This window comes from Macrobrachium nipponense, chromosome 6 (assembly GCF_015104395.2).
Source record: "Macrobrachium nipponense isolate FS-2020 chromosome 6, ASM1510439v2, whole genome shotgun sequence".
In the NCBI taxonomy this organism is placed as follows: domain Eukaryota; kingdom Metazoa; phylum Arthropoda; class Malacostraca; order Decapoda; family Palaemonidae; genus Macrobrachium; species Macrobrachium nipponense.
In genome coordinates, this window is record NC_061108.1 from 42,194,252 (window position 1) to 42,219,485 (window position 25,234).

The 25,234-nt window shown below is 39.8% G+C and overlaps 1 protein-coding gene across 5 annotated transcripts in view; it reads right to left on the reverse strand.

The window, feature by feature from the left end:
• LOC135216120 (trithorax group protein osa-like) overlaps window positions 1-25,234 on the reverse strand; it is a 596,580-nt gene that overhangs the window by 358,705 nt on the left and 212,641 nt on the right. For all 5 annotated transcript variants that reach the window (XM_064251166.1, XM_064251168.1, XM_064251165.1 and 2 more), the window contains exon 9: window positions 12,570-12,807. In XM_064251166.1, the coding sequence (XP_064107236.1) occupies window positions 12,570-12,807 (238 nt within the window). The remainder of the gene's footprint in view (window positions 1-12,569; window positions 12,808-25,234) is intronic.

Here is a 25,234-nt window from a genome sequence, read left to right on the forward strand (position 1 = left end):
GGGGTACTGGCCGGCCCCCTTAACAGTGCTGTAACTTGATACAATACCAAGTTATGGTGCCAACTTATGGCGGCAATCAATTTACGGCGTGGCGTTGGAATGGTTCCCCTGTAAGTCAAGGAACTACTGTGTACAGGCAATCCCTGGGTTACAACGGGTTTGGCATACGAAGTTCCGAGGTTAAGGCGCTTTCCAATTATATTCATCAGAAATTACTTCCAAGGTTACGGCACCTACAACACTGATCTGGCAGAAAATATATGACACCAAAAATGCAAAATAATCAATATTTGTTTTTTTTAATGAAAAGGCAAAAAGAATGTAGTTAACATAGTTTTTAATGCACCCAAAGCATTAAAAGTAAGGTTTTCTTAGAATTTTTGATGATACTCCGGCTTACGGCAATTTTCGGCTTACAACGCGTCTCAAGAATGGAACCCCCGTCGTAACCCGGGGACTTCATGTATGTGATTATATATAAAGATTTCCATATCTTCTTTTTTAAAGAATGGCACCTAAGTTGTTTTTAGCTTTTTGTATACATCATGTAATGCCAAGGAGATTTTTTATTGCAAGGAAATCATGTTTATGTGGAAAGTTCAGTCTGTATGATGGGATACAAAAGTCAAGGCCAAAAGATAATAAAAACTCTTCTCATAGATAAAACATAGCCTGGCAAATTAAAAATACAAGAGCAACGAGCATTAAAGTCAGGAATAAAAATTCCTAAAGCTTTCAATTTTCTTTGGTGTCGTGTGTACATTACTAATAAATGAATCAACAGTTCTGGTAAACAGTTTTTTTAAAAATAATAAAGTCCAACATGGATAATAGAGGGAATAGTTTTTCACATAAATTGTCCAGGGTACATTGCTTTGCTAGGATCTCTCTTGACAACAATTCATCCACGGCATCATGGTAAAATGTGGTGCGGTACAGCGAGGACTTATAAAGTTTGAAACAAACAAACTTCAGATATATATGACTGAGGTAGCAGAAGCAGAGAAAATCCAGATCGCATTTGGCCTTCTCATGTTTCGTAGTATAATTTTCCAGAGTCCTGAGCAGGGATAGGACTTGTGACAGAAATCTAAGTTGAAGCAGTTTGGCCAAGTGGCGGACGGTCCTCAAACGATCTTGAATAGAAACAGGAGAGAGAACACCAGACGCAATATCTCAGCAGAAGAAATAAATGATGGCAGGCAGACAGCTACACATTCCAACAGGGGTTCCAACAAGACAACAGCTTACATAACTGATTTATTGAAACGTTTTGTGGCCCAAGACATTGACACATCTGTCTGGAATAAAATTTCTTATTTGTTTAAAAACATTCAACTAAAAACTATAAAATAAAATACAAAATGAATTTACATAGAAATAGAACTATTTATCAATTTAACAAACGCTAACTAGAAGACTACCTATCAGGTCCAAGGAGAAGAGCAGAATGACAAGAAATTATGTGAGCTGTTGTCTTGCTGGAAACCCTGTTGGAATGAGTAGCTGTCTGCCTGACATCATTATATTTCTTCCACTGGGATGTTGCATTTGCTGCTCACTCTCCTATTTCTACTCAAGATCCGTTTGAGGACTGTCAGCCACTTCGCCCAACTGCTTCAACCTAGATATCCATCACAAGCCTATCCCTGGCCAGGACTCTAGAAAATCATACTATGAAACATGAGAAGGCCAAATGCAATTTGGATTTTCTCTGCTTCTGCAAGCTCAGTTGTATATAAAGTGGTCCCCACCCCCCGGAATAGTTGGAACCTCTATAAAAATGCTTAAAACCTCCTATTTTGTTAGTTAAAACTCAAGAAAAACCCATTAAAAATTTTTATACCTGGTTTTTTTAATAGTTTTATCACAAAAAGTGTATTTTATGATGAAATTGATAAAAAAAACCAGAAATCCGTGGATTTTTCTCATAGAATAATACCGCAAATAGGCAAATTTTCCGCGAATAATGCAGGGCAATGTTCCAGAGAAATCCACAAATGTGTGAGTCTGCGAATCTGGAGAACGCGAATACGGGGGGGTTCACCATATCTGAAGTTTGTTTGTTTCGATCCTTACAAGTCCTCGCTGTACCACACCACATTTTACCGTGTCGCTGTACCGCACCACAGTTTACCGTGATGCTCTGTACGAATTGTTGTCAAGAGAGATCCTTAGCCAAGCAATGTACCCTGGGCGATTTACGTGAAAAATGCAAGAAAACTCTAGAACAACCATTCTCAATGTTATCCATGTTGCACTTTATTATTTTCAAACAAACTGTTTACCAGAACTGTTAATTTATTTATTAATAATGTACACACGTCACCAAATAAAACTGAAAGCTTTAGGTATTTTTACTCCCGACTTTAATGCTTGTTGCTCTTGTATTTTCAATTTGTCAGACTATGTTTTATCTAACAGAGAGGAATTTTTATTAACTTTTGGCCTTTATTTTTGTATCCCATCATACAGACCAAACTTTCCATGTTTCTTTTTTCCATTTGAAGCATTAATCCAAAGAATTAAGAACCTCTATCACATAAACATGAGTTCCTTGCAACAAAAAATCTCCTTGGCATTACATTATGTATACAAAAAGCTAAAAACAACTTGGGCACCATTCTTTAATTCTTTAGAAAAGGAGAAATGGAAATCCTTAAAAAACAGAATAAAAATTAAGACTCCATTAGATAATATATATATATATACATCTATATATATTATATCTATATATATATATTACCGTATATACTCGAGTAATGTGCGATCTCGCATATCATGCGACCCCCAAATTTTCACCAATAAACAGTGGTTTTGTCATGTATCTCATGTATCATGCGAGTTCCTTTTCCGAGAGCGTCAGTTCATAAGGTTGGTGGTTTGGCATGCTAATGGCCGAGTCATTCAGATGTGTGCTGCTGCTAGTCAAGTTACGGTAATTTTCTTACTAACTCGAGAATTTAATAGAAAATCTCAAGATTAAAAAAGAATCCCAAGATAATAAAATAATTGTAAAAATAACACGCCTTTGAGTCGTAAATCATTCTCTCTCTCTCTCTCAGGAATAAATACTGTAATTTGAGTCTTTCACCAACGGGTATCAGTAAACGTGTAGACATTGTGTGCGTGTTTAAAAAAATGTGCAGTACACACATTCCGATGTTTCGGTTTTTGGAATTTTTCAGATTTCGGAAATGTGAGGTCAGATGCATAATCAAACAAACATCACTAATGCAGCAAAAACATTTTTTTGCCTTTATGTTTTTCATTATTGTTATTTATTAATTACAGTTTATTTAAATAAATATTAATATAATACTATTAAATGAATGTGAGATAACTAAGATCACCTATAACAAAATAGTGGGACGATTAATATCATATGTTCACTAATAGCTATTATTTTCAAAACAAACATTCCGTAAAACGCAAAAAATATATGTACATGACAATCAAAATATAATAATGTTTTGCAGTTCAACTTGTGAATTTTAACAATAAGTATGACTATATAATATATTTCACCATATCGATCTTGAAGTTGAAGAGTCGTAAAATTTTGAGGATGGTCCGGGAAAAGGATTTGTGCTTCGTGATTACGTATCGCTACAACACCATGTGGTATTTTCATACCACTATATTGATGACGCATCGCTACGACACACTGATATTTTTCATACCACTACACATTAAAGTTAAAATGATCATATTATATTATTGTTTTCACGAAGAAATAATCATATAAAGAAAATTATTGAGTAATTTTTGCCATCAGCAGTCAGAAAATCACGAACATGGTAACGTTCAAAACTAGTGCCATCCACGGCATATGTCTATAAATAGAACAGAAGCAGAGGGCATTCATTGGATATCAGATCTCCATGGCTACCAACCAACCAATCAGGTGTTAGTTATACTACTCTGTGAATTTCTTAGAATGAACGTTTACACACGCGAAGCTAACGATGATGTGTGTGTTTTGCATACAATACGTAGTTTTAGTTTTTAATAGTGTAAGTATTTTACTGATTACATGAAGAATAGAATGATTCCTTCTCATTACTTTGAATGCAAAATGGTTTGAAGATTCTTCCGCAAAAAGAAAAGAAAAACAATTTCTTTAGAAGATGATACCTATTACTAACGTGGTTGACATAGCTTCAAAACAAAATTCAGCTCTTTAATCTCTGGAAAAATGTTAATCTTTCTGTCTGCTGGTCACAACCTTTATATCCCCGGCGACTAACAACAACTGTTTTGGCTCTCCCACGTGTTTGATCGCATATCTGCCAAATTTATAACAACAACAGAGCGATAAAAACCATTTCTCCCATTACAGATATCAAATATTATCTTTTCCGTTATGCAGAATTCTAGATAAATTACGTAAGTTCACGATTGATAAAGTTTTTTTATGTAATAACAAGAAACGGAGTCAGATTTTCTATACCATGGCATCTCATTTTGGTGCTGTTGCGAATATTTCAACCAGTTCCACGTGCCTTTAAATCCATACTGACTGTACAGTCTGGAGGCAGTTCTCCCTTCTACACATATCTTGATTTCTTAATATCGTAGGTATAGAATAAATTGGTGAGCAAGGAAATATGAAATAAAGCATAACAGAGTAAGTTTGACGAGTGAGTAAATAAACAATCGTATACAAACAGATTCTCTCTCTCTCTCTCTCTGACAAAATAATAGATAAGAAACAATGACTGAATATTGCTTGAATGCGATATGGCAAAGTTTTGGCCTGACTGAAGTGTCGAGTGACTTTGACACCGACTACAAGTTATTCCTGGTCATCTCACAGCCATGGATAGACATCAACTTCACAGCCGAGAAAGGGCAATCGTATACAAAATAATTAGGTATGGAAAATGCGAAATGCGGGCCTATGTTGTCCCATAAACAAAAAAAGCTCTCGCTTGGACAGCTGGAGAGAGAGGAAGAGAGAGAGAGAGAGAAAGAAAGGAGGAGAAGAGAGAAGAAAGAGAGAGGAGGAGAGAGAGAGAGAGAGAGAGAGAGGAGATAGAGAGAGAGAGAGAGAGAGAGAGAGAGAGGAGAGAGAGAGAGAGAGAGACAGAGGAGAGAGAGAGAGAGAGAGAGAGAGAGAGAGAGCAGGGCCGAATAGGAAGGAGATTAAAGTACCTGGGAATGAAAACCCCTTATAATCTTATAATTATAGCCTCGGGGTTTGTCTCAAGGACATTCAAAGGTCTGTCAAACACGGGCAGTTGTTGTTATTGTAAAATTAGCATAAGGGCAGATCTTTAAAAGCCACGCCAGAGAGCTCGCCACGGTGGCAAGACTATACCTTCCATATGAAGATGAAATGATCAAATAAAGATCTGGAAGATGACGAATATGACTGCCTTGATGGCGAAGAATTCAGAGCAGTATTTGATGATACGGACACGGAGAAGGCGACTTTGGAGGATTTAGTTTATTAATTTCATGCATTTTTTTTACTTTAATAAATTTTCACTTGACTTGCTATCCTAAAATAAAAATAATAGTTCAAGTAACAAATGTTTCTTTTACCGAGTAAAACAAAAAGTAAAAATTCCTTCGGTATTGTGCCTTAATCAACTGATTTGGAAATTATAGATGGTTAGACTAGAATAGTTAAACATGCTGTATAAACCAAAATAATGCAAATGGCGCACGATCGCTCTTTTGTATTTTAAAATACAATAGTAATATGAGAATGCATACAATATCACTGGATATAGTGAAGTACAAGTAAAGCATGACTTTTTAAAAGATCTACTGTTTTCCTCCGGTAGTAACTATCGCATTCTGCCGATTTGGGAAAGCATAGAAGGTACGCTAATTTTATACCGCGTGTATGATGCGACCCCTTTAAAATTAGCTTCAAAATTAGGTTTCAAAAGTCGCATGATATGCGAGTATATACGGTATATATATCATATATATATATATATATTATATATATATATATATATATATATATATATATATATATATATAAATTAAAGACGTTAATTTTTCCCAAGTTACATGCTTTACTATGCTTTCAAGAGGCCAAAGGTTATGTATTTAATGTGACTATCCTATTAGGAAAGTTATTTTTGGTAGACAGCAATCTGTTAATCCCCTCTGGATGAAGTTTATAAATCACACTAGTTGAAATATTAAATAAATAAAAGCATAAAAACCAAAACCAAAAAATTAGTATACAGATCCATTCCATTATTGGCAGGCTACAGTGGTAGATAGCAGTATCCTGGATGTTGTACAGTACCCTATATCAATAATATTTATACTTTCACTCTCCTCAAATGACCTTGAATTTAAGGGAATGGATTATGGGCTGCTCCAGGAGCAAGAAAAAAGGGTACTGTTCTAACCTAACAAAGTAAAATTCACAGTATGTTAGGTTTACAAGTAAATTGTACTATAAGACTATTGTAATAAAACATTTTTATTTCTGTTGCATTGAGATGTTCTGCAATTAATCGCATCACATTCATCTGTTTTTACCGTGTAGTAACTGCAAAATAATATAAATTTTCATAACATTTATTTGGTTACTCACCAACTGTTAAATTTAGCTTATAAAGTCCATAGGTGAGTTGGCATTAAAAAAAATTATCAAATGGCTGCCCAGGTGATGGTCTGGTACACTTGTTCTCCACCAGGTGTGTTTTCAATATTTTAACTCTTGTCAGAAGTCTCCTTAGCAGACTACTAAGTTGTGGGGTATACTTTAACAGTATGAAAGTATCCAAATAATAAATCTTATGAAATTTATATTATCTGGGATGAATCTTATCTTCTGTTAAAATTAGCTGATTCCCACATTGAGAAGAGAATGGTACATAGCGCAGCTAGACAAAATCTACTTGGCCAACCAAGCTAAAGGTTTCTTGCAGGAAACCCAAAATATTCTTGCCTAATCTGTAATAATTTTTGGCTCTGACTACCACCAGAATTTGGATTCCATTCAAGGAGCAAGGCATGGCTAAATGCAACCTTGCAGAGAAAATCAATTCAATTCAACCAGAATGAAACAGCAGCAGCGTGAAGGGACCCCCTGTGCCTGAGTTCAAGAGTTCTATAAAAAGACTGTCACTAAAAATAAATACCTCTATGATTTAAAAGCAAGCTCCCATACACAAAAAAATACCTCTATGATATAAAGGCAGCATATGTACCATTTCTTAGTGTCTGAAAAACTTAGCTTAACATCATTCTTACCTCTCATGCAAAAAGATGAGATAAAAAATATCAATCCCTTTAAAACAGCTTAAAGAAAAGTGCTTGCAATAAATTTACTCATTTAACTAATGACAGTGTGAAATAAAAGGAGGTTTCATAGTAAATAATTCAATGGAACTCATTCCAGAGACTCAAAAGAATCTACAGATAAAATCTAGACCTGTGTATAAATTCCAGAGAGACTGATACCGAGTTGAAAGATTGAAGGGGCATCAATCTCAAGTGATCTCAACACCATAAGGTGCCGATCTAACAGCACATAACCTAATACCAAGGAAAGTATGAAATGACAACCTTGAATGTAGACAGCGAAACTCTTATCAGAAAGCAGAGAAACTTTGATGTCTACAAGGTTCCAGATGCTGAAAATTTCTATAGAATGGCACCCTCAAAGCATTACACAAACTGCTACTTCAAACATAAAGCCACAACAGTTTTCCACTTATGGACAGAATCCATTTAACCTTTGAAAATACCCTTATTGGGAGGAGACAGGCAAGCATCTCCAAGCAGTTAAGTATGAAATGCAGAAGTTAGCAGAAATGCATAGAATTCTGTAGTTTGAGTCAATTTTTCCTTAATGGAAGAATAAGAGACATCTACCAAGATAGCTAGAAAGTTTGCAAATCATTTGCTCTGAGGCTATTAGGGCTCTACAGGAGTACTAACCAATGCTTGAACTTGAAATTTGTTCGATACTTCCTAGAGTAGATAGAGGGAGAAGGCCTATGAGTCTGAATCAGGCCAAACTTAAAGAAACACATCTGAGGGCCTTCAAAGGAATAGTAAGCAACTGGTTGTTTCTGTTTATCTACATGCTAGTAAGTCTACATTTGACCTCTCTAATCCTACAGCAACTGTCAAATTTGCGGATGTAATGGCCACTCTGTGAGTAGCTTTGTTCTTTCTGAATCGTGAATCACCAAAAACACTGTCCTTCCGCAGGAGAGTGGTTTTCGAGCTGGGCTGCCAATCGGGTGGTCCGAGGTTTGACTCCCAACTCGGCCAACGCGGAATCAGAGAAATTTATTTCTGGTGATAAAAGTTCATTTCTCGACATAGTGTGGTTCGGATCCCACATTAAGCTGTAGGTTCTGTTGCTAGGTAACCAATTGGTTCCTAGCCACATAAAAATATCTAATCCTTCGGGCCAGCCCTAGGAGAGCTGTTAATCAGCTCAGTGGTCTGGTAAAACTAAGATATACTCAACTTTTCGATGGTCTTTCCACTGCCCTAACATCTAGTAAGTTTTACCAGCTGTAGTTAGACCAATCTATGTTGTAAGTGTAACAACACTAGTTGAAATTCACTTGGTTTGTCTTACACAACAAATAAAATGGTCAACGCTTGGTTACAGAGTCCCTCCTACAGACCCTGGCAATGATGGTCTTGGATTACTTACAAATTTAATTAACATTAGCTTAAGTCGTAATCTCTTATCCTGAGACTGTACTGTAATTGAGCCTAATTCTTCTCAGAAAATCACCAGTGAAGCCACGTTTCCTAACAAAGAAAGATAAGAATAGGAGTAGTTTGGGAAGTTGACTGAAAATCATAATGCAGAGACTGAGCCAGCTGAAGCAATGAATCCTTGGTCTTTGGAACACTGTTGACAGAGTTGGCCAACTTGAACCAGTGGCTACATAGAAAATATTTCTTGCTCCCAAATATCAACAACATCCACCTATGGGCAACAAATTCCCTGTGAATATCTATAAAGGCACTGTACATGAGCCCAAACAAAATGCCCTGAACAGCAATACCTCTTTAAATACACCTAGAAGAAACTTGCATGACTGATGATGTACTGGTATAAGTAAAAACGTCTCCTGCACATCAACCAAAACGTCTAATAATTTTTTTGAAACGTCAGTTACACCATGCTGGAAAAACCAAAAAGTATGGGGACAGACACGTAAAGTTATTTAGTCTAACTGTATCCAACAATGACTACAAATCTCCAGTTACTTATGGAGTTAGGAAAAAGTCAGAAGTAAACTACCAGAATTACCACCTGCTCCATTTCATTCTTTCTAATTTACATCCTCCTACTAAAGAACAAGACTTCTGCTGAAGACAAAGGAACAGCTATAATAGATGAATCAGCAGAGGGTAACCTAAAAGGAATCATAACGCTCTTCCAATACTTCCACCATATAAGATTCTGCTTCTAAGTCTCTCAAAGTATGCCAGGAGGCTTGCAATTAGCCCATCTACCAGGACCTGAGGGCTGAACTTATTCCCAAAAGGTATAAAACAAGAATTGTAACAATATATCCTCCCTTACCACCTTGTCCTGAGCAGCATAAACCTTTACTACAGATATGGGCATATGTGTTCTCACTTTTTCCAAACCGAATTAGTATCAGCATGGGAACAGCTGCAGCATCAAAAACAAGTAAAAAACTAACACTCTTCCATGCTACAATCCCGCTGGCGTCAAAACCCTTAAAGCTGGCCCCAAAAACATACTATGCTGTTGTCTCAACCTCAAAAGTTCAGCAAGATAAAAATTGTAACAATCTAAATTTGAGACTGTTTCAGCATGTCCAAATCATTTGTCAGCCTCAAGCTTGTCTCTTCACAGGAAAGAGAAAAGGTTGAATCTTCTACTGAAGATGGTTTAAGCGCCAATTAGCTTGGGTTCTCTTCCCCAAACACTTAAAGGGTGCTAAAATATTTGAAGACAAATAAAGCCTATTCTCTATATTTTGCTTGTATGGTGTTTTTACATTGCATAGAACCAGTGGTTATTCAGCAATGGGACCAACGGCTTTACGTGAGTTTCAAACCACGTCGAGACTGAACATCTATCACCGGAAATACACATCTCTCACCCCTCAGTGGAATGCCTGAGAATCGAACTCGTGACCAATGAGGTGGTACGGCAACACCATACCGACCATGCCACTGAAGCGCTCCCTATTCTCTAAGTGGCCTCTTTCCTCAACTAGATGAGGATACTGCGAAGAGCAATGCTCCAGCAAAAGCTGATTAAACCGGAAATCCTCCAATTCAAACTCTTCTTCTTCCACAGGACGACAGCAGCTGAGTACCTGCATTGCATCCTGGTCTGAAGTGACTCAACTGAGTGAAAGAAAATTATACTTGGAGCATTCCTATAAATTACATCCTTAGAAAGCTATGCAGCTGGAACAATATCTAGCTTGGAAACAACAGAACGAATAATACCTAGCTTGGAAACAACAGAAGATACTGTAGCCATGGAAATATATATATTAATCAAGGCAAAAGAGATTTGCTGACAGCCAAACAAAAAGCACGTAACGAACGAACAAGTGCCTTTCAACGGAGATAGAAGAATAGACTAGCAGAAGGATTTAGAATGAGCAAAGATGAAGAAATTGATTAAACAATCAACTGAGTCGACATAACATTAGAATAAGTAAAAATTGCTACAGACACAGTTTTCATAAGCCTGTCTATACCTATATAATTAGTCCTATTAGTGCTAACAAACTCATACTAGGTGCCAGCAGAAGTTGCACAGGTAGCGAAGATCAACGTGTGCCAAAACTATCTTTCAGCTAACACATGAGTATATGAAACTATGAGCTTGAAGAATGGAGGGGCAAGTGACGGAGGGCACAGAACCACAATGTCCCAGGAACAGACCAGGTTCCCTGGCAATGGACTCTTCCAACTGTCGCAGGACAGTCCTAGGCTCAGGCTCCAGAAAGGTGAGGGCACAGACACCATATCTCTTATAGGGGAATCTAAAAATGATAACTCACTATGGTAGGACACAGACTGGTTCCCTAAACAATTCAGCAAACCTTGTGATGACCAAAATAAGGTTTACGCCCTGTTCTAAATTCTCAATGCGCTTTTTCTGAACCAAAAGGGGAGTAGATGGCAGAGCTAAAGAGGAAGCCTCAGTACTAACTAAAGTATTAGCAATGGTAAAGTCTAGACTGAGTATGGATAACTACAGACGAAGGACCTGGAAAAGAAGGAGACATGAGAGGTTGATAACCTGACCTATTTGCTTTCACAATCTATCTGCTTCCCTTCTCTTTCAATCCTGAACTTAAGCATAAAGTCCTTCGAAAATGCCTACTTCCTCACATATATTCTCAGGATCACACTTTATACCATTGCAGCCAGCATAAACATTGTATATCTCCTAGCCTGACATTCTTAGCCTTGATTTCACTGGAGGCATCCAAGGAAAACTACATTTACAATACCATGATAGCAGCAAACAGCCATGAAATGACAACAATGCCTATACACAATGACAGCAACGAGAATTATGACGAGATAAAATGTTTGAAACACAACTGATGAATAACAGGTGTACTTGACAGTCATCCGAGCAGCCGTTCAATCTTTTTTTAATGCCAACTTACCTATCAGTGCAGAGATATAAGCTAACTTTAACATTAAATAAGATTCATTCCAAATAAAATACTATTCTCCATTTCTAATATACATACGTATATGCCATTTGATAATCAGTTCAAGTTTCAGTTCACAAGTATGTCAACTTCATAAAAGTTAATTATATATTAAAATCAAAGAACTTGTATAATAAATGAACTGTACAAAAAAAAAAAATATGCTGTACCAGTCAGAGCTGTCTTCAATGCACTGAGAGTTGAAAGCGCACAGCACGCTAAGCATGTAAACCTCTCATTTCTTGTAGTAGTTTTATCAGTACAAATTACATGCACATATGTCATAATTTCTCTCATTCCTTATCATTTGTCATTATTTGATCTCATTGTTTTTTTTTTTAACATTCTGCTAGCCAATATTGGGGTGCACCCACAAGGTTGGAGTACTGAACACTAAAAAATATAGTAAAATTCTTCCCTTACAAATTAATAATTTTCAATTGTATTTTTCATTGCTAAGATACCTGCAGTCTTAATGTAAGAATAAATTCTTCTAGTGCCAGATGGAAAAAGGTAGAAAACATCTAAAATTGTAGGACAAGGAATTGGTGGCAACAGGGTTTGGCCAATGAGATGAGAGAGGATGCACCAGCCAACCTTCTCTCACCCATGATGCTGATGCCATAATGCATTCAGTTTCTTCTTACCGCCTTGCTGGTAGGATGTGCAGCTGCCTTTCCTACCAAAGCCAGTACTTTAATCTTTGGTTTGATTTCGTGTGTTGTGAAATAGGAGGTACTAATTTTTTCTGTCAATTTAATTCCTCCATAATTTAAGTTTTAAAAAAAATATAGAATTATTATGGACTAACCCTTGAAAAGACCTTTATATTCCAAGCAAACAAAAATCCTGCATTCTCTGGAAGTCAACAAAAACAACACTTGACTGAACTCTTACCTTTGTGAACAGCAAGCACTTTAGGTGCGGACACCACATTCTGTTGAGGGGCTTTGTTTGACTCGGGAACAACTGCTTTGGTTTTGTCTTCCTCAGCTTTCTTTTTAGCCATTTCAGATGCTTTAACTTGTGCTGCGGCTTTTCTTCTAGCCTCTTTCTTAGCAAGCATTTCTTCACGTAGTTTTTTTTGCTGTTCCATTTTCTTCTGATACTCCAATTCCTCCGGAGTTAAAGGTGTCTAAATGTAGAATAAGATACAAAACATTCACTTTGTTAAATTCCATATATAATAACTAAAAAATTTATGCAAAAACTGCATGCTTAAAATTTGTTTTTAATTTCACATTTTGTGGATATTAGAATGTTAATTTCCTGGATGATACAACACTGGACTAGTCAAGTATTTGCATGAAAAAGTTATGAGAAAAAAATACAATTTGGTTGATAATCTACAATTTACCTAATACTGTACGTACATGGTTGTAAAGTCTGCTTATTATGAGTATTTACTTGGTATTTTAGAAAAGGTTACAATTCCAACTAACAAAAATTGAAGTGAGGTTTCCCATGTCGGGAATCAATATACTAGTGAGAAATTTTTATTTGGTTTCAACATTAATCAAAATTAGTTTATTAACCCTTTCGTTTACTGATGATAGATATAAACGTCATCCAAATTTAAGTCCTTCACTTACTGATGACATATGGATATATAACATTTATTTCGTATAGTTTAAGGTTTTCATTCTACAATTGCATCACATCTTTTTTCTACAAGAGAGAGAGAGAGAGAGAGAGAGAGAGAGAGAGAGAGAGAGAGAGAGAGAGAGAGAGAGAGAGAGAGAGAGAGAGAGAGAGAGAGAGAGAGAGAGAGAGAAACATTAACCAAGATATGTATACATCAGTATATGTACAGTAACACACACACACACCACTTTTACTGATATATTTTAATATATTTGATATATTTCTCATTTATATTTTTACTGTGTTTACTCATTTTTTTTTCTTTCAAACCAAAATATAAATACAATCATGTGCATAGGGTACGAAAGAGAGAGAATCAGGCGAGATGAAATATCAACATTAATAAATTATTCTCTTGTGAACAGTTATATGTGTGATAATCATACTAAGAACCAACTACAGTGGTACCTCGAGATACGAAAGGCTCAACTTATGAAAAACTCGAGATACGAAAGCCAATACGAAAAATTTAACGGCTCTACATATGAAAAGTTATCAAGATACGAAAGGTTTCTGAAAGTCCGAGATTCGCCCAGATAACAATTTTGAGTAGACTCACCACCATCCTCCTCCTCTCCCATTGGTTCCTGATGCTAGTCGCGGCCATGAAATCCTTCTCTCTTATTGGCCAGCGTCCCTCCCATCATGCATCTACAATGTACACGTGGTGGTGTGCCTCGGCCACTCGGTACCAGCATTGTTATAGTACGCACGTGGTATTCGTTTTCGGGATCGTCAATGTGTACGTAATACTAATATTTAAAAAAAAAAAAAGTGACCAAGATCTCTCACATGGGATAAGTGATCAAGGTCTCTCTCATGGGATAACTGGAAACTTTGCAAGGTTGGTAGAATCTCCACTCCCTGCTGAACAGAGGGTGTAGACCAATCATTTACAACATGCATACCATTACGTATAATCAAGGCACTTCAGTTTATGTTGAAGGTCAGCAGCCGAACATTCAGTACCCAAATCAGTTGCAGAGAGAGCATTAGGTTGAACAGGGTTTTGATGGACACCAAGGCCAACAGAGTCATGAGGTGCAAAAAAAGAAAGTTGAAATTCTGTATATATATATATATATATATATATATATATAAAGAAAGTAAAAAAAAAAGGGATTTTGACATAGGAAAAATCTATTTCTGGGCGAGGAAGCCATGTCGCCCAGTGAAGTGTGTCTTCTTTAGCACTATTTCTAGTAAAATATTGCTATAATACCAGAGGACTGCTAAATTGGACATGTCAGAAGCCTCTGACTCGCTCATCTATATAAAAGGTGTCGGTAAAAAACACTACACAGCAACCCCTCCAATTAGCCTTTTCCTCATCAAAAAGTGCTAAAGAAGACACATTTCACAGAGCGACACGGCTGAGCCCAGAAAAAAAGTAAAAAAAAAAAAAAAAAAAAAAAAAAAAAAAAAAAAAAAAAAAAAAAAAAAAAAAAAAAAATAAAAAAAAAAAAAAAAAAAAAAAAAAAACAAAAAAAAAAAAAAAAAAAAAAAAAAAAAAAAAATAGGCAGAAATTAAAGCAGCTTTTCATAAAGTGCAATCATTTGTAGAAGACACCCCCCGAAAAGGCTCACACAGGAACATTGTGAAAAAGTACGTAGGCAGAAGCAATCTTCCTTGGATAGTTACGATGTAGTACGTACGTATATTTTTTAAAGTGTATGTACGTACATATTACATACAAAAAAAAAGGGCAGAAATTAAAGCCGCTTTTCATAAAGTGCAATCATTTGTAGAAGACACCCCCCGAAAAGGCTCACACAGGAACATTGTGAAAAAATACGTAGGCAGAAGCAATCTTCCACTTAAATTACAATTCATTATATGATCGATATTTCATATGAGGGGCGAAACTTGCGTTTTACTCACCTCCACAAAAAATTATACAACTTTGTAATAAACATGATACTGTTATGATACTATAAAGTTTGTTCATACTTACCTGGCAGATATATATATATAGCTGTATTCTCTGAAGTCCGACAGAATTTCAAAACTTACGACACACATAGTGGGAGACCAGGTGGTTAGCACCCATTCCCGCCGCTGGGAGGCGGGTATCAGGAACCATTCCCATTTTCTATTCAGATTTTCTAGTGCCACTGTCTCCTGAGGGGAGGTGGGTGGGCACTTTGAACATATATATCTGCCAGGTAAGTATGAACAAACTTTATTGTATCATAACAATATCGTTTTGTTCATTAAACTTACCTGTCAGACATATATATAGCTGAATACCACCTTTGGAGGTGGGAAGAGACAGAATAGGATTTAGGAAACAAATACATGTAGATGATTGACATCTTGGTTCCTTACCTGTTAGCATAGCTGACTTCGTGATTACTGTCACCCAAGTCCGCTTCTGCTTTACTATCTCTTCCAGCCGAGGTAAGGGTAGCCTGACCTATTATAGGGCTGCGTAAGTTCTAGATGATCTTGTCAACGGGGGCCATGACCTCACAATGTTGACTAGAACCCATTCCTTGACCATAACTATGAGGGGCAACGGAAGCAATTAAACCACCACCTGACCAATCAAACTAGCAAAAGTTAAGGTAAAGCCCGATCTTAAGCCTAAAGACTGGAAGTCCGCCTCCGGCGGGCCGACCCAACAACCATAAACCAACAATAAAATTAAAAACCTCCTCCTCAACCATTTTTCTAGCAGAATAGGTATGAGTTGCTACTTGCCTGCCCCCAAAAATTGTGTTCTGGCGGAGGTCATGGGTGTGGCCCTAGCGAACAGCAGTTCTTGTATGTTCGTTCTTCACGTCCCGCAGGGGTAGTGTGAAAGCGGAACTCCTCGAATTGTCTCCGCCAAAATAGGTTGGCACCCAGGCGATGTCAAGCTGAGTGCCATATTCTTTTCTTCTGGAAAAAGCTACCGAGGTTGCTGATAGCTTCGCTCTTACTTTGTGCCGCTATTTCACTTTTAAACAATTTACAGATTCACTATTCGTTACAAGATGAATGAGCCTCCTTGATGATGTCTCTCAAGCAAGAACCCGCCATAGCCATTCTTAGGATAGACCTCGGTCCAAGTCTGGCCTTCTTACTGAACCCAACCAACAAGTTTGCTTGAAGGACCCTCTGACATCCTTTTCGTCTTCCGGCAAAAAAAATTTAAAATTTGAGAAGCCCTGACCAGGGCCACAGGGACTCTTTCTCTGGCTCTCGTCCAATAATTTCTAGCCGATCCCTTTCAATCTCAAAGCTCTTGGGATGGGCCAAGGGTTGGACGGGTTTTCATTTTTGGCTATGGACGTTGGGCCTCAAACGAAAACAAACAGACATTATGCCCTTTAACCCCACCCTTCTTTACCGGGTGGTGGGTGAGGTCAAAGAATGTAAACATTGCGTTGCTGTCCTGGCCGAACCTGAATCTCTCGGTAGTGACTCCAGTTGGAGGGGTAGTGCCGATCGTTAAAAGAAAATATTTGCGAAAAAATACAACTAACATCAAGACAGGCTAATAGAAATTATTATCAGGTATTGCTTAGTCCACTATAATGATGCATATTCTCTGTGAGTTTTATCATCCTACAGGGAAAATAAATGATTTTATGAAAAAAAATGTGAAACTCAGTGTCCCTTGTACAAGGGACACTGGTGGTCGGTGAGAAAACTGCAGTCTTGAATAAAAATTCAGTCTTACAGAATGTTGGTATATCCACCTGGAACATGCACATAAAGTATTATCAAAATAGAACAGTAAATAAGCACGTAATAACAAAAAAGAGAGCAACAACTAAAGCGAAAGCCCCGCCAATAAATATGGAAATCGCAAATTTTATTAGTATATCTCTCAAAAATTGGTCCATGTCGTTTTCTACGTTTTCTAAGATTAGTTTCATCACAGAAAACAACTTTAGGGGTATCTAAACTAATTTTTAAAGTTTCTTGTCCTCAGAAAAAATTGCTTTTTCGCTTTTTCTCTGGTTTGGTTTTTTATATATAAAGTTACTATAAGGCTTTATTTTTACCTTCATTTATCTGGTGTTCATATCTTTTATTTGTAAAATGTAATAAGTGTTTAAATAAATAAATAAATACAGTAAATGATGATGCAACTGGTTTTATACTTGGGTAGAAGTTATTACATGTTTACGCTTGTCTAATTTTGTGATTTTTTGTTGAGACGCAGTTCATCTGTCACCTACACACTACTATAAGCAATAATAATATTTTTTTGGGTTCATCATACGTCTGGCATCGTGTCATACTGTTTATTTTGCTCCAAACTCTTCAAACCGAAATTACAGAATGATTGGAAGTCCCTATCTGAAAAGAGGAGTTTTGGTGGTACTTACGTACCACCTTTATGCACCCGGGGCGGTGTAGTAGACTTGAATGGTGGTACCCGCCTACCTCCAAACAAACTTTCGGTAATGAAGAGGTTAAAACCAACGTGCTTGCTGATAGCTTGAATTTCACTAACTCTCTTCATCGTCGCCAGAGCAGTTAGGAAAACAGCCTTTTTGGTAACATCCCTCAAAGATGCATCCTGGAGAGGTTCGAACGGACTGGACGTCAGGAACTTCAAGACCACGTCCAAGTTCCAGGAAGGCAGCTTAGGCTGAGCTACCTTCGTGGTCTCAAAGGATCTTAAGGGGACCGTCCGCTATGATGTCTATTTTTTTTATTTATTACGCAAAATACATAATTTTCATATATGTTTTAGATATATATAATACCTTCATCATATAAAAATTTCAAGTCATTTGATCAAAAACTTTTAGTTTTATTAGCAAAAATCATGATTAAAAAAAAAAAATTGGTAGAGTTTTCTCCGCTAATATGACATCAGTTGTATTGAAAATCATACCATAAAAACTTCTTTATATACGGAACAATTCGTGTGGGCAGAATTTTGATTTTTTAAATTTTTTAATTTTTATTAATTTTTTTTGTTTTTTTGTAGTCTAGAAACCACTCAAAAAAAGAAATTCTAAAAAAAAAAAAAAGCTAAAAAAAGATATCAAAATTCGGCTGGCACACAAAATTATGGGATTTTTATTCCTCTTTCCAATGATATCTTTCTCTCTAAAATTGGATAATAAATAACCGAGTAATGGTTACCGACATGCGCAAAAGTATGTTTTTGAGTTATGAGCTCCCAAAGATTTGCTATGTAAATTTTCGCTTTTTTCTTATAAAAGTCAAAACAACATTATTATAATTACTTTATTTGTACTTTTATTGTTGATTTCTACATCAAGGATCATGGTCCTACCCCTAAAAGTGGTGTTAGTACCCTCAGCGTGACACCAGATAATGATGTTGACGGCGAGACATGAGACAATGAGGGCAGCTGAAAACAATTAATTTTCGTGTTTTTCTTTCAGCACACTCCTGGCCTTCGCTAATTTTGCTAGCCATAGTTGCTGAGTAGCCTTCTTGATCTTAGGTAACTTCGGCATTGCTATAAGTTCACTAAGAAGTTATAAAAACAACGTAAATAGCTAGTAACCAAACGCAAGTGCCTACGCGCATGTAACCGCTTTGACGTCTGTGGCGTAACTGAGTCATTCTCCGAGTCTCGCCTATAAATAACCGCTCTGAGCAGCTCGCTTCTCGCCCAGTGTCACACTACCTTTCATTGCTACCAGATGTATGAGAATTTCGAAAAAAATCTTAAAAAATCGCTGTATATATGCAAAAATAAACACGCAAAAACGATTCTGTCAAACTCAAGTCATACAGACGACGCAGTTACGATGACGTCATCATTTAAAAACCGCTATATCTTCATTATTTGTGAAAATAATTGGCTGAAACTTCTGGAAAGCATGAACGGCATGTTTCTGCATAGATACAAGTAATAACTCGATTTTTTATTTTTTCAAATTGACATGTCATCCGCCATAGCAGACGGTCCCCTTAAGAGATTGTGAAGGTCCTTGTTATTAGCCAAGTCCAGGCCTCTGTGTCTAAAAAACTGCCGACAACACACTCCTGTAGCCTTTTATTGTCGGGACTGCTAGCTTTAAATCATTCCTTATATAAAGGAAGAAGTCTGCTATCTGGTTCACAGAGGTCGTGGTAGAGGAAACACCCTTCTTACTACACCAACTCCTGAAAGCGGCCCACTTCAATTGGTACACTGCAAGAGAGGAAGCTCTCCTTGCATTGGCAATAGCTCTTGCCACTGGTCTTGAAAAACCTCTCGCTCTGGACAACTTTTCGATAGTCTGAACGCAGTCAGACTCAGAGCGGAGAGGTTTTTGTGGTACCTCTTGAAGTGGGGCTGTCTGAGTAGATCTGTCCTCAAGGGTAGCGTCCTTGGGAAGTCTACCAAGAAGGTCATGACCTCTGTGAACCATTCTTTCGCAGGCCAAAGCGGGGCGATCAACGTCATTCTCGTCCCTTTCGACGCTGCGAACTTCCTCATGACTTCTCCCAAGATCTTGAACGGGGGGAAGGCATAAAGGTCCATCCCTGCCCAATCCCAGAGAAGGGCATCTATCGCTACTGCTCCGGGATCGAGAACAGGGGAGCAGTATAGCGGAAGTCTCTTCGTCCTCGATGTAGCGAATAGGTCTACTAGAGGACGTCCCCATAGCCTACACAGCTCCTGATAAGGATCGTTACGTCTCATGCTTGTGCCCACAACAAGATCTCTCTCGCTAGACCGAACAGGGACCAAGAGTGTGTTCCTCCCTGTTTCTTGAGGTAAGCCAGAGCTGTGGTATTGTCCGAGTTGATCTGGACTACTCGGTTTGAGACTTGGTCTTCAAAGAACTGAAGAGCCAAATAAATGGCCGCCAACTCTTTGAGGTTTATGTGCCAGGAAACCTGTTCCCCTCTCCAGGTGCCTGACACTTCCTCCCTCCCTAGTGTTGCTCCCCATCCCGAGGTGGACGCATCGGAAAACAACACTAGGTCGGGGCTCTGAAGCTTGAGAGAAAACCCCACTGATAGCTTTACGGGGTCAACCCATCACTTTAGGTGATCCTTTACTTCCTTCGAGATCCTCAAGATCGTATCTAGATCCTCCTTGTCTTGCCAGTTCTCTGCCAGGAAAAACTGGAGAGGTCTGAGGTGCAGTCTCCCCAGGGAAACAAACTTCTCCAGCGAGGAAATGGTCCCCAGCAGACTCATCCATTCCCTCACCGAGCATGTTTCTTTCCCCAGGAAAGCTGAAACTCTGTCTAATCCTTGCTGCTGACATTCCTGGGACGGAAAAGCCCGAAAAGCCACTGAATCCCCAGATACACGATGGTCTGCGTCGGGATCAGATGGGACTTTTCGAAGTTTACCAGAAGTCCCAGGGACTTCGCCAAATCCAACGTCGTGTGAAGGTCCTTCAGACACTTTGCCTTCGAAGAGGCTCGAATCAGCCAGTCGTCTAAATATAGAGAGATCCTTATGTTGGAAAGATGAAGCCATCTCGCCACATTCTTCATTAAGATTGTGAATATCATCTGGGCCGTGCTTAACCCAAAGCAAAGAGCCCTGACTTGAAAAACTTTCCCCTTCAGGACAAACCGCAGGTACTTCATCAACTGAGGATGGATCAGAACGTGAAAATAAGCGTCCTGAAGGTCTAAGGACACCATCCAGTCGCCTGGTCTTAAGGCCCCTAGAACTGACTGAGGCGTTTCCATTTTGAACTTTTGCTTTTCCACAAAAAAGTTCAATCTGCTGACATCTAACACTGGTCGCCATCCTACCGACTGTTTCGGCACCAGGAACAACCTGTTGCAGAAGCCTGGGGATTCCAGGTCTAGGACATGTTCCACAGCCCTTTTCGAGCATTTGCTCGAGCAGATTGTACAGAATCTGCTGCTTCTCCCGATGGTAAGAGGGTGACAGATCCCTGGGTGTCGTGCACAGCGGAGGCAGTTCGAGGAAAGGGATCTTGTATCCTCGCTCGATGACATCGAGGGACCAGCTGTCTGCCTCTCTCTCTCTCCAGGCTCTTGCAAATATGTCTCGCTTTTTACCCCTGATCTTGGAAGGGGCTCTGCCTCTGGGAAGACCTCTTCCTCGAGGAGACGATCACGAGGAAGCTCCCCCTCGAAAGGGCTTCTGCTTCTTGGAAGCTTGCCCCAGTGTAGAAGTCAAAGGGACTGCCGGATGTCTGGAAGACTGGGCCAGAAGGTCTTGTGTAGCCTTCTCTTGCAGGCTGACGGCTAGATCTTTGATCATAGACTGGGGGAAGAGATGACTCGAAAGAGGGGCGAACAGCAACTCTGCCCTCTGAGAGGGAGAAACGGACTTCGCAGTAAAGTTGCAGTACAAAGCTCTCTTTTTCAAGAGCCCTGTACAAAAGTGCGAAGCCAGCTCCTCCGAACCATCCCTGACGGCCTTGTCCATATACGCTAGCACGCTGGACAGCTCCCCCAGACTAATCGAGTCCGGACTCCGTGACTGAACATCTAGGACTCCCAAACACCAGTCCAAAAAGTTAAAAACTTCCATCGTCCGAAACAGTCTCTTTAGATGGTGGTCCAACTCATAAGGCGTCCACGACACCTTCGCCGATGAAAGTAGAGACCTCCTCAGAGCGTCAACTAAGCTGGCAAAGTCACCTTGGGCAGAGGAAGGAACCCTCAACCCAACATCCTCTCCTGTCTCATACCACATCCCTGCTTTGCCATCGAGTCTCGATGGAGGCAGGGCAAAAGAAGTCTTGCCTTGAGCCTTTCTCGAATCCATCCAGTCATGGACCTTCTTGAAGGCTCTCTTCGTCGAAAGGGAAGTCTTCATTTTTACAAATCCTGGCGATTTACTAGATTTGGAAGAGGAGAACTGTGAAGGAGGAGAGCGAGGGGCCGAGGGTTGAAACTTGTCTACAAACGAAGCACGAAGAAGACGGGCCAAGATCTGGTAGTCTGATGAAGACGATGTCGAAGGCTGCTCTTCATCTACTGCCTCCGTCAAACTGCTTACTTCTCCCTCTTCTACAGGGGCAACCGACGGGTCCGAAGAATGGAGAGGTCTAAGACCTTTTTTAGACCCCACTCTCAAGAGGGATCTACACTTCGAAGCAGCACTCTCCGCAGAAGGCTGGAAGTCTTTCATAACAGCCTCTGAAGCGTCCAGCAAAACTGCGAATGAAACGTCTTGATGTCGGCGAGCGTCCTGATGAGCGTCCAGGCGCCGGCGAGCGTCCAGCTGGGCGTCCCGACGAGCGTCCTGAGAAGCGTCCAGCTGGGCGTCCTGAAGAGCAGTCCAACAAGCGTCCCGACAGGCGTCCTGACGAGCATCTTGACGATCCCTTTGACGAGAAGGAGCTTGAGAAGCGTCAAGCTTAGCAGCTTGAGGAGTGTCCTGCCTTGCAGCAGTCCGAGCGTCACGAAGGGACGTGAGAGGAGCGTCTTGGCGAGAAGGAAGACGATCCCTGCTGCGATGAGCTTAAAGGTCTTCCTCCCTCTCGACCGACGAGAGTTTGGGGAGACGTTCATCGTGCCCTCTAGACAAACGCTGGGGTGCCGAACGAAATCTGGAGGGCGACGAAACAGGCGAAAGAGACAAGCGAGGAGAAGGAGAGGGGGACTGCCTGGACCTCATGATAGGCAGTCTGGCATCCTTCCTATGACGAGGCAGCTCTGCCTCTCTCTCTGCCAGCAACGAAGCTAATTGTTGCTGCATCGAAAGGAGCATCTTCTTGGTAGGAGAAGACTCCTCCTCAGGGGGAAGGGCTGATCCTGTGGGAAGACGAGGGGTGAGGGGACGCCTTCTTCCTTCTCACAGGAACAGCTCTCTCCCTGGAGCGACTGGGGCGCTCAACAGCGTCATCCTCCGATGATGTCCTGGTCCTCTTCTGCGGTGGAAAAGCGTCAAAATCCGGAGAAGACCGCAAAACATCTGGAGGAAAAGGACGTGAAGCGTCTCCTCTCTGAACCTTCTCTTCAAGGGGAGAAAGTCCTTCCGAGAGCTCCACCCCTTGCGCGGGGGGGAAGCTTCGGAGGACGAGAAGTAATCCTTCAGGAGACGTGCACGAGCACGCTCCTTGGCAGCCTGGGAAGCGTCAACAGGTCCTGCCGAAGGGACGCCAGATCGGTGGGGAGCTCCCGTAACCCTCCTTCGGCTTTCGACATGACCACTCCCTGATTCCTGGGAGTCCGACAGAGGTCCAGGCCTAGAGGCATTATATGGGCCCCGTCCACAACTCTGGGGGCACTATCACTGCACTTCACTGCACCAGTCTCCAAGGCAAGCACTTTGGATTCTAGATTACGGAGAGAATCCAAAATCACAGAAAGGGCATTACCCTCCACAAGACACAATCTCAGGGCCCGAAGGCAACACCACAGGGTTAGGAGAAACAAAAGTCTACTGGAGGGTTAGCAGGAGAAATATTACTGCCCTGACGTCTACTGCCTCATACACTCCTGGAGGAAGACCTCCTAATCCTGTCAAGCCCTAACTTGCGTACATAAGAATCATATGTCTTCCAACCTGAATCAGACAAACTTTCACACTCCTTACATCGGTCATTTATTAAACACACATGTCCCCTACAACTCGTGCATACAGTGTGGGGATCTACAGAAGCCTTCGGTAGCCTCACCTTACACTCATCCATACAACATACTCTGACACTAGCAGAACTAGAACTAGACATCTTAGTTAAAGGAAAAATCAGAGCCAAAATCAAAACAGTCCACAATAGCGTGTGCCTAGCCACAAATCCAAAGTCAAAAACCAAAAGACAATCAGGATACTTATGTGACAACGAAGTTTTACAAAATCCAAAGGCGGAGTACCTTAAAACAGGATGTTGACAGTACCGGCCGCGACAGAGAAAATCTGAATAGAAAAATGGGAATGGTTCCTGATACCCGCCCTCCCAGCAGCGGGAAACTGGGTACTAACCACTGGGCCTGGGCCTCCACTACGTGTGTCGTAAGTTTTGAAATTCTGTCGGACTTCAGAGAATACAGCTATATATATATCTGACAGGTAAGTTTCATGAACAAAATAGTTCTAATTTTCAAAAAAAAAAAAAAAAAAAAATTGGCTTCCCAAAATTTTGCTTTAGAAAAATATTACCACATATTATAGGCCTATCTTATACAGTTGGGTACTCCAAGCAGTGTCTGTGGTTGGTGGGGGGGGGGGGGGGGGGGGGGGGGGGGGGGGGGGGGGGGGGGGGGGGGGGGGGGGGGGGGGGGGGGTGGGGGGGGGGGGGGGGGGGGGGGGGGGGGGGGGGGGGGGTGGGGGGGGGGGGGGGGGGGGGGGGGGGGGGGGGGGGGGGGGGGGGAAAGAATCGCATATTACAACTTTGTAATAAACATTAAATTTATATTTCTATGATCAAAAGGTTGGCATCTTGTAATAAACAAAATCAAATTTTTTTTATTCAAAAAAAGTTTGACAAGTATTATTCCTGTCAGTTTACTTTAATGAAATGGTGCGTAATAGGTCCAATTTATGATTATATGAATATGGTTGCCAAACACCATAGTAGCTGACAGGATAGGGCAAGTAAGGCAGGACAAGACTTGATCTGTACTGTGGGTACAGAACCGGTATGTGTGTGACTCATAAAAGTAGAAAACTTGGATAATTCATGTTCTGTTCTCTATAGCCTTATTCAATCGCTTTAAAGAATGCGAGGTTTAATTCCTGTTATCTGGCCTTATTGAGATGGTGTGTGAAGGTCCAGCTTATAACACAAGATTTGTTATAATTTGCAGCATTTTAGCACCAATTCATGTCAATTCATCTTAATTTTTCAGTCTCAACTCCAATTCTAATTATTTTGATATCAATTCCAAATAAATTCCAATTACTTCAAAAAAAAAATTTTTTTTTTCAATTCCAATTCATGCAATTTTAGCATCAATTCCAATTCAATTCATAATTGTCCCCAACACTGAATTATAAAATTTGCATGTTATATATTTTTACAGTAATTACAGATGAAATTTCAGCAATGATAAATTACTCACTA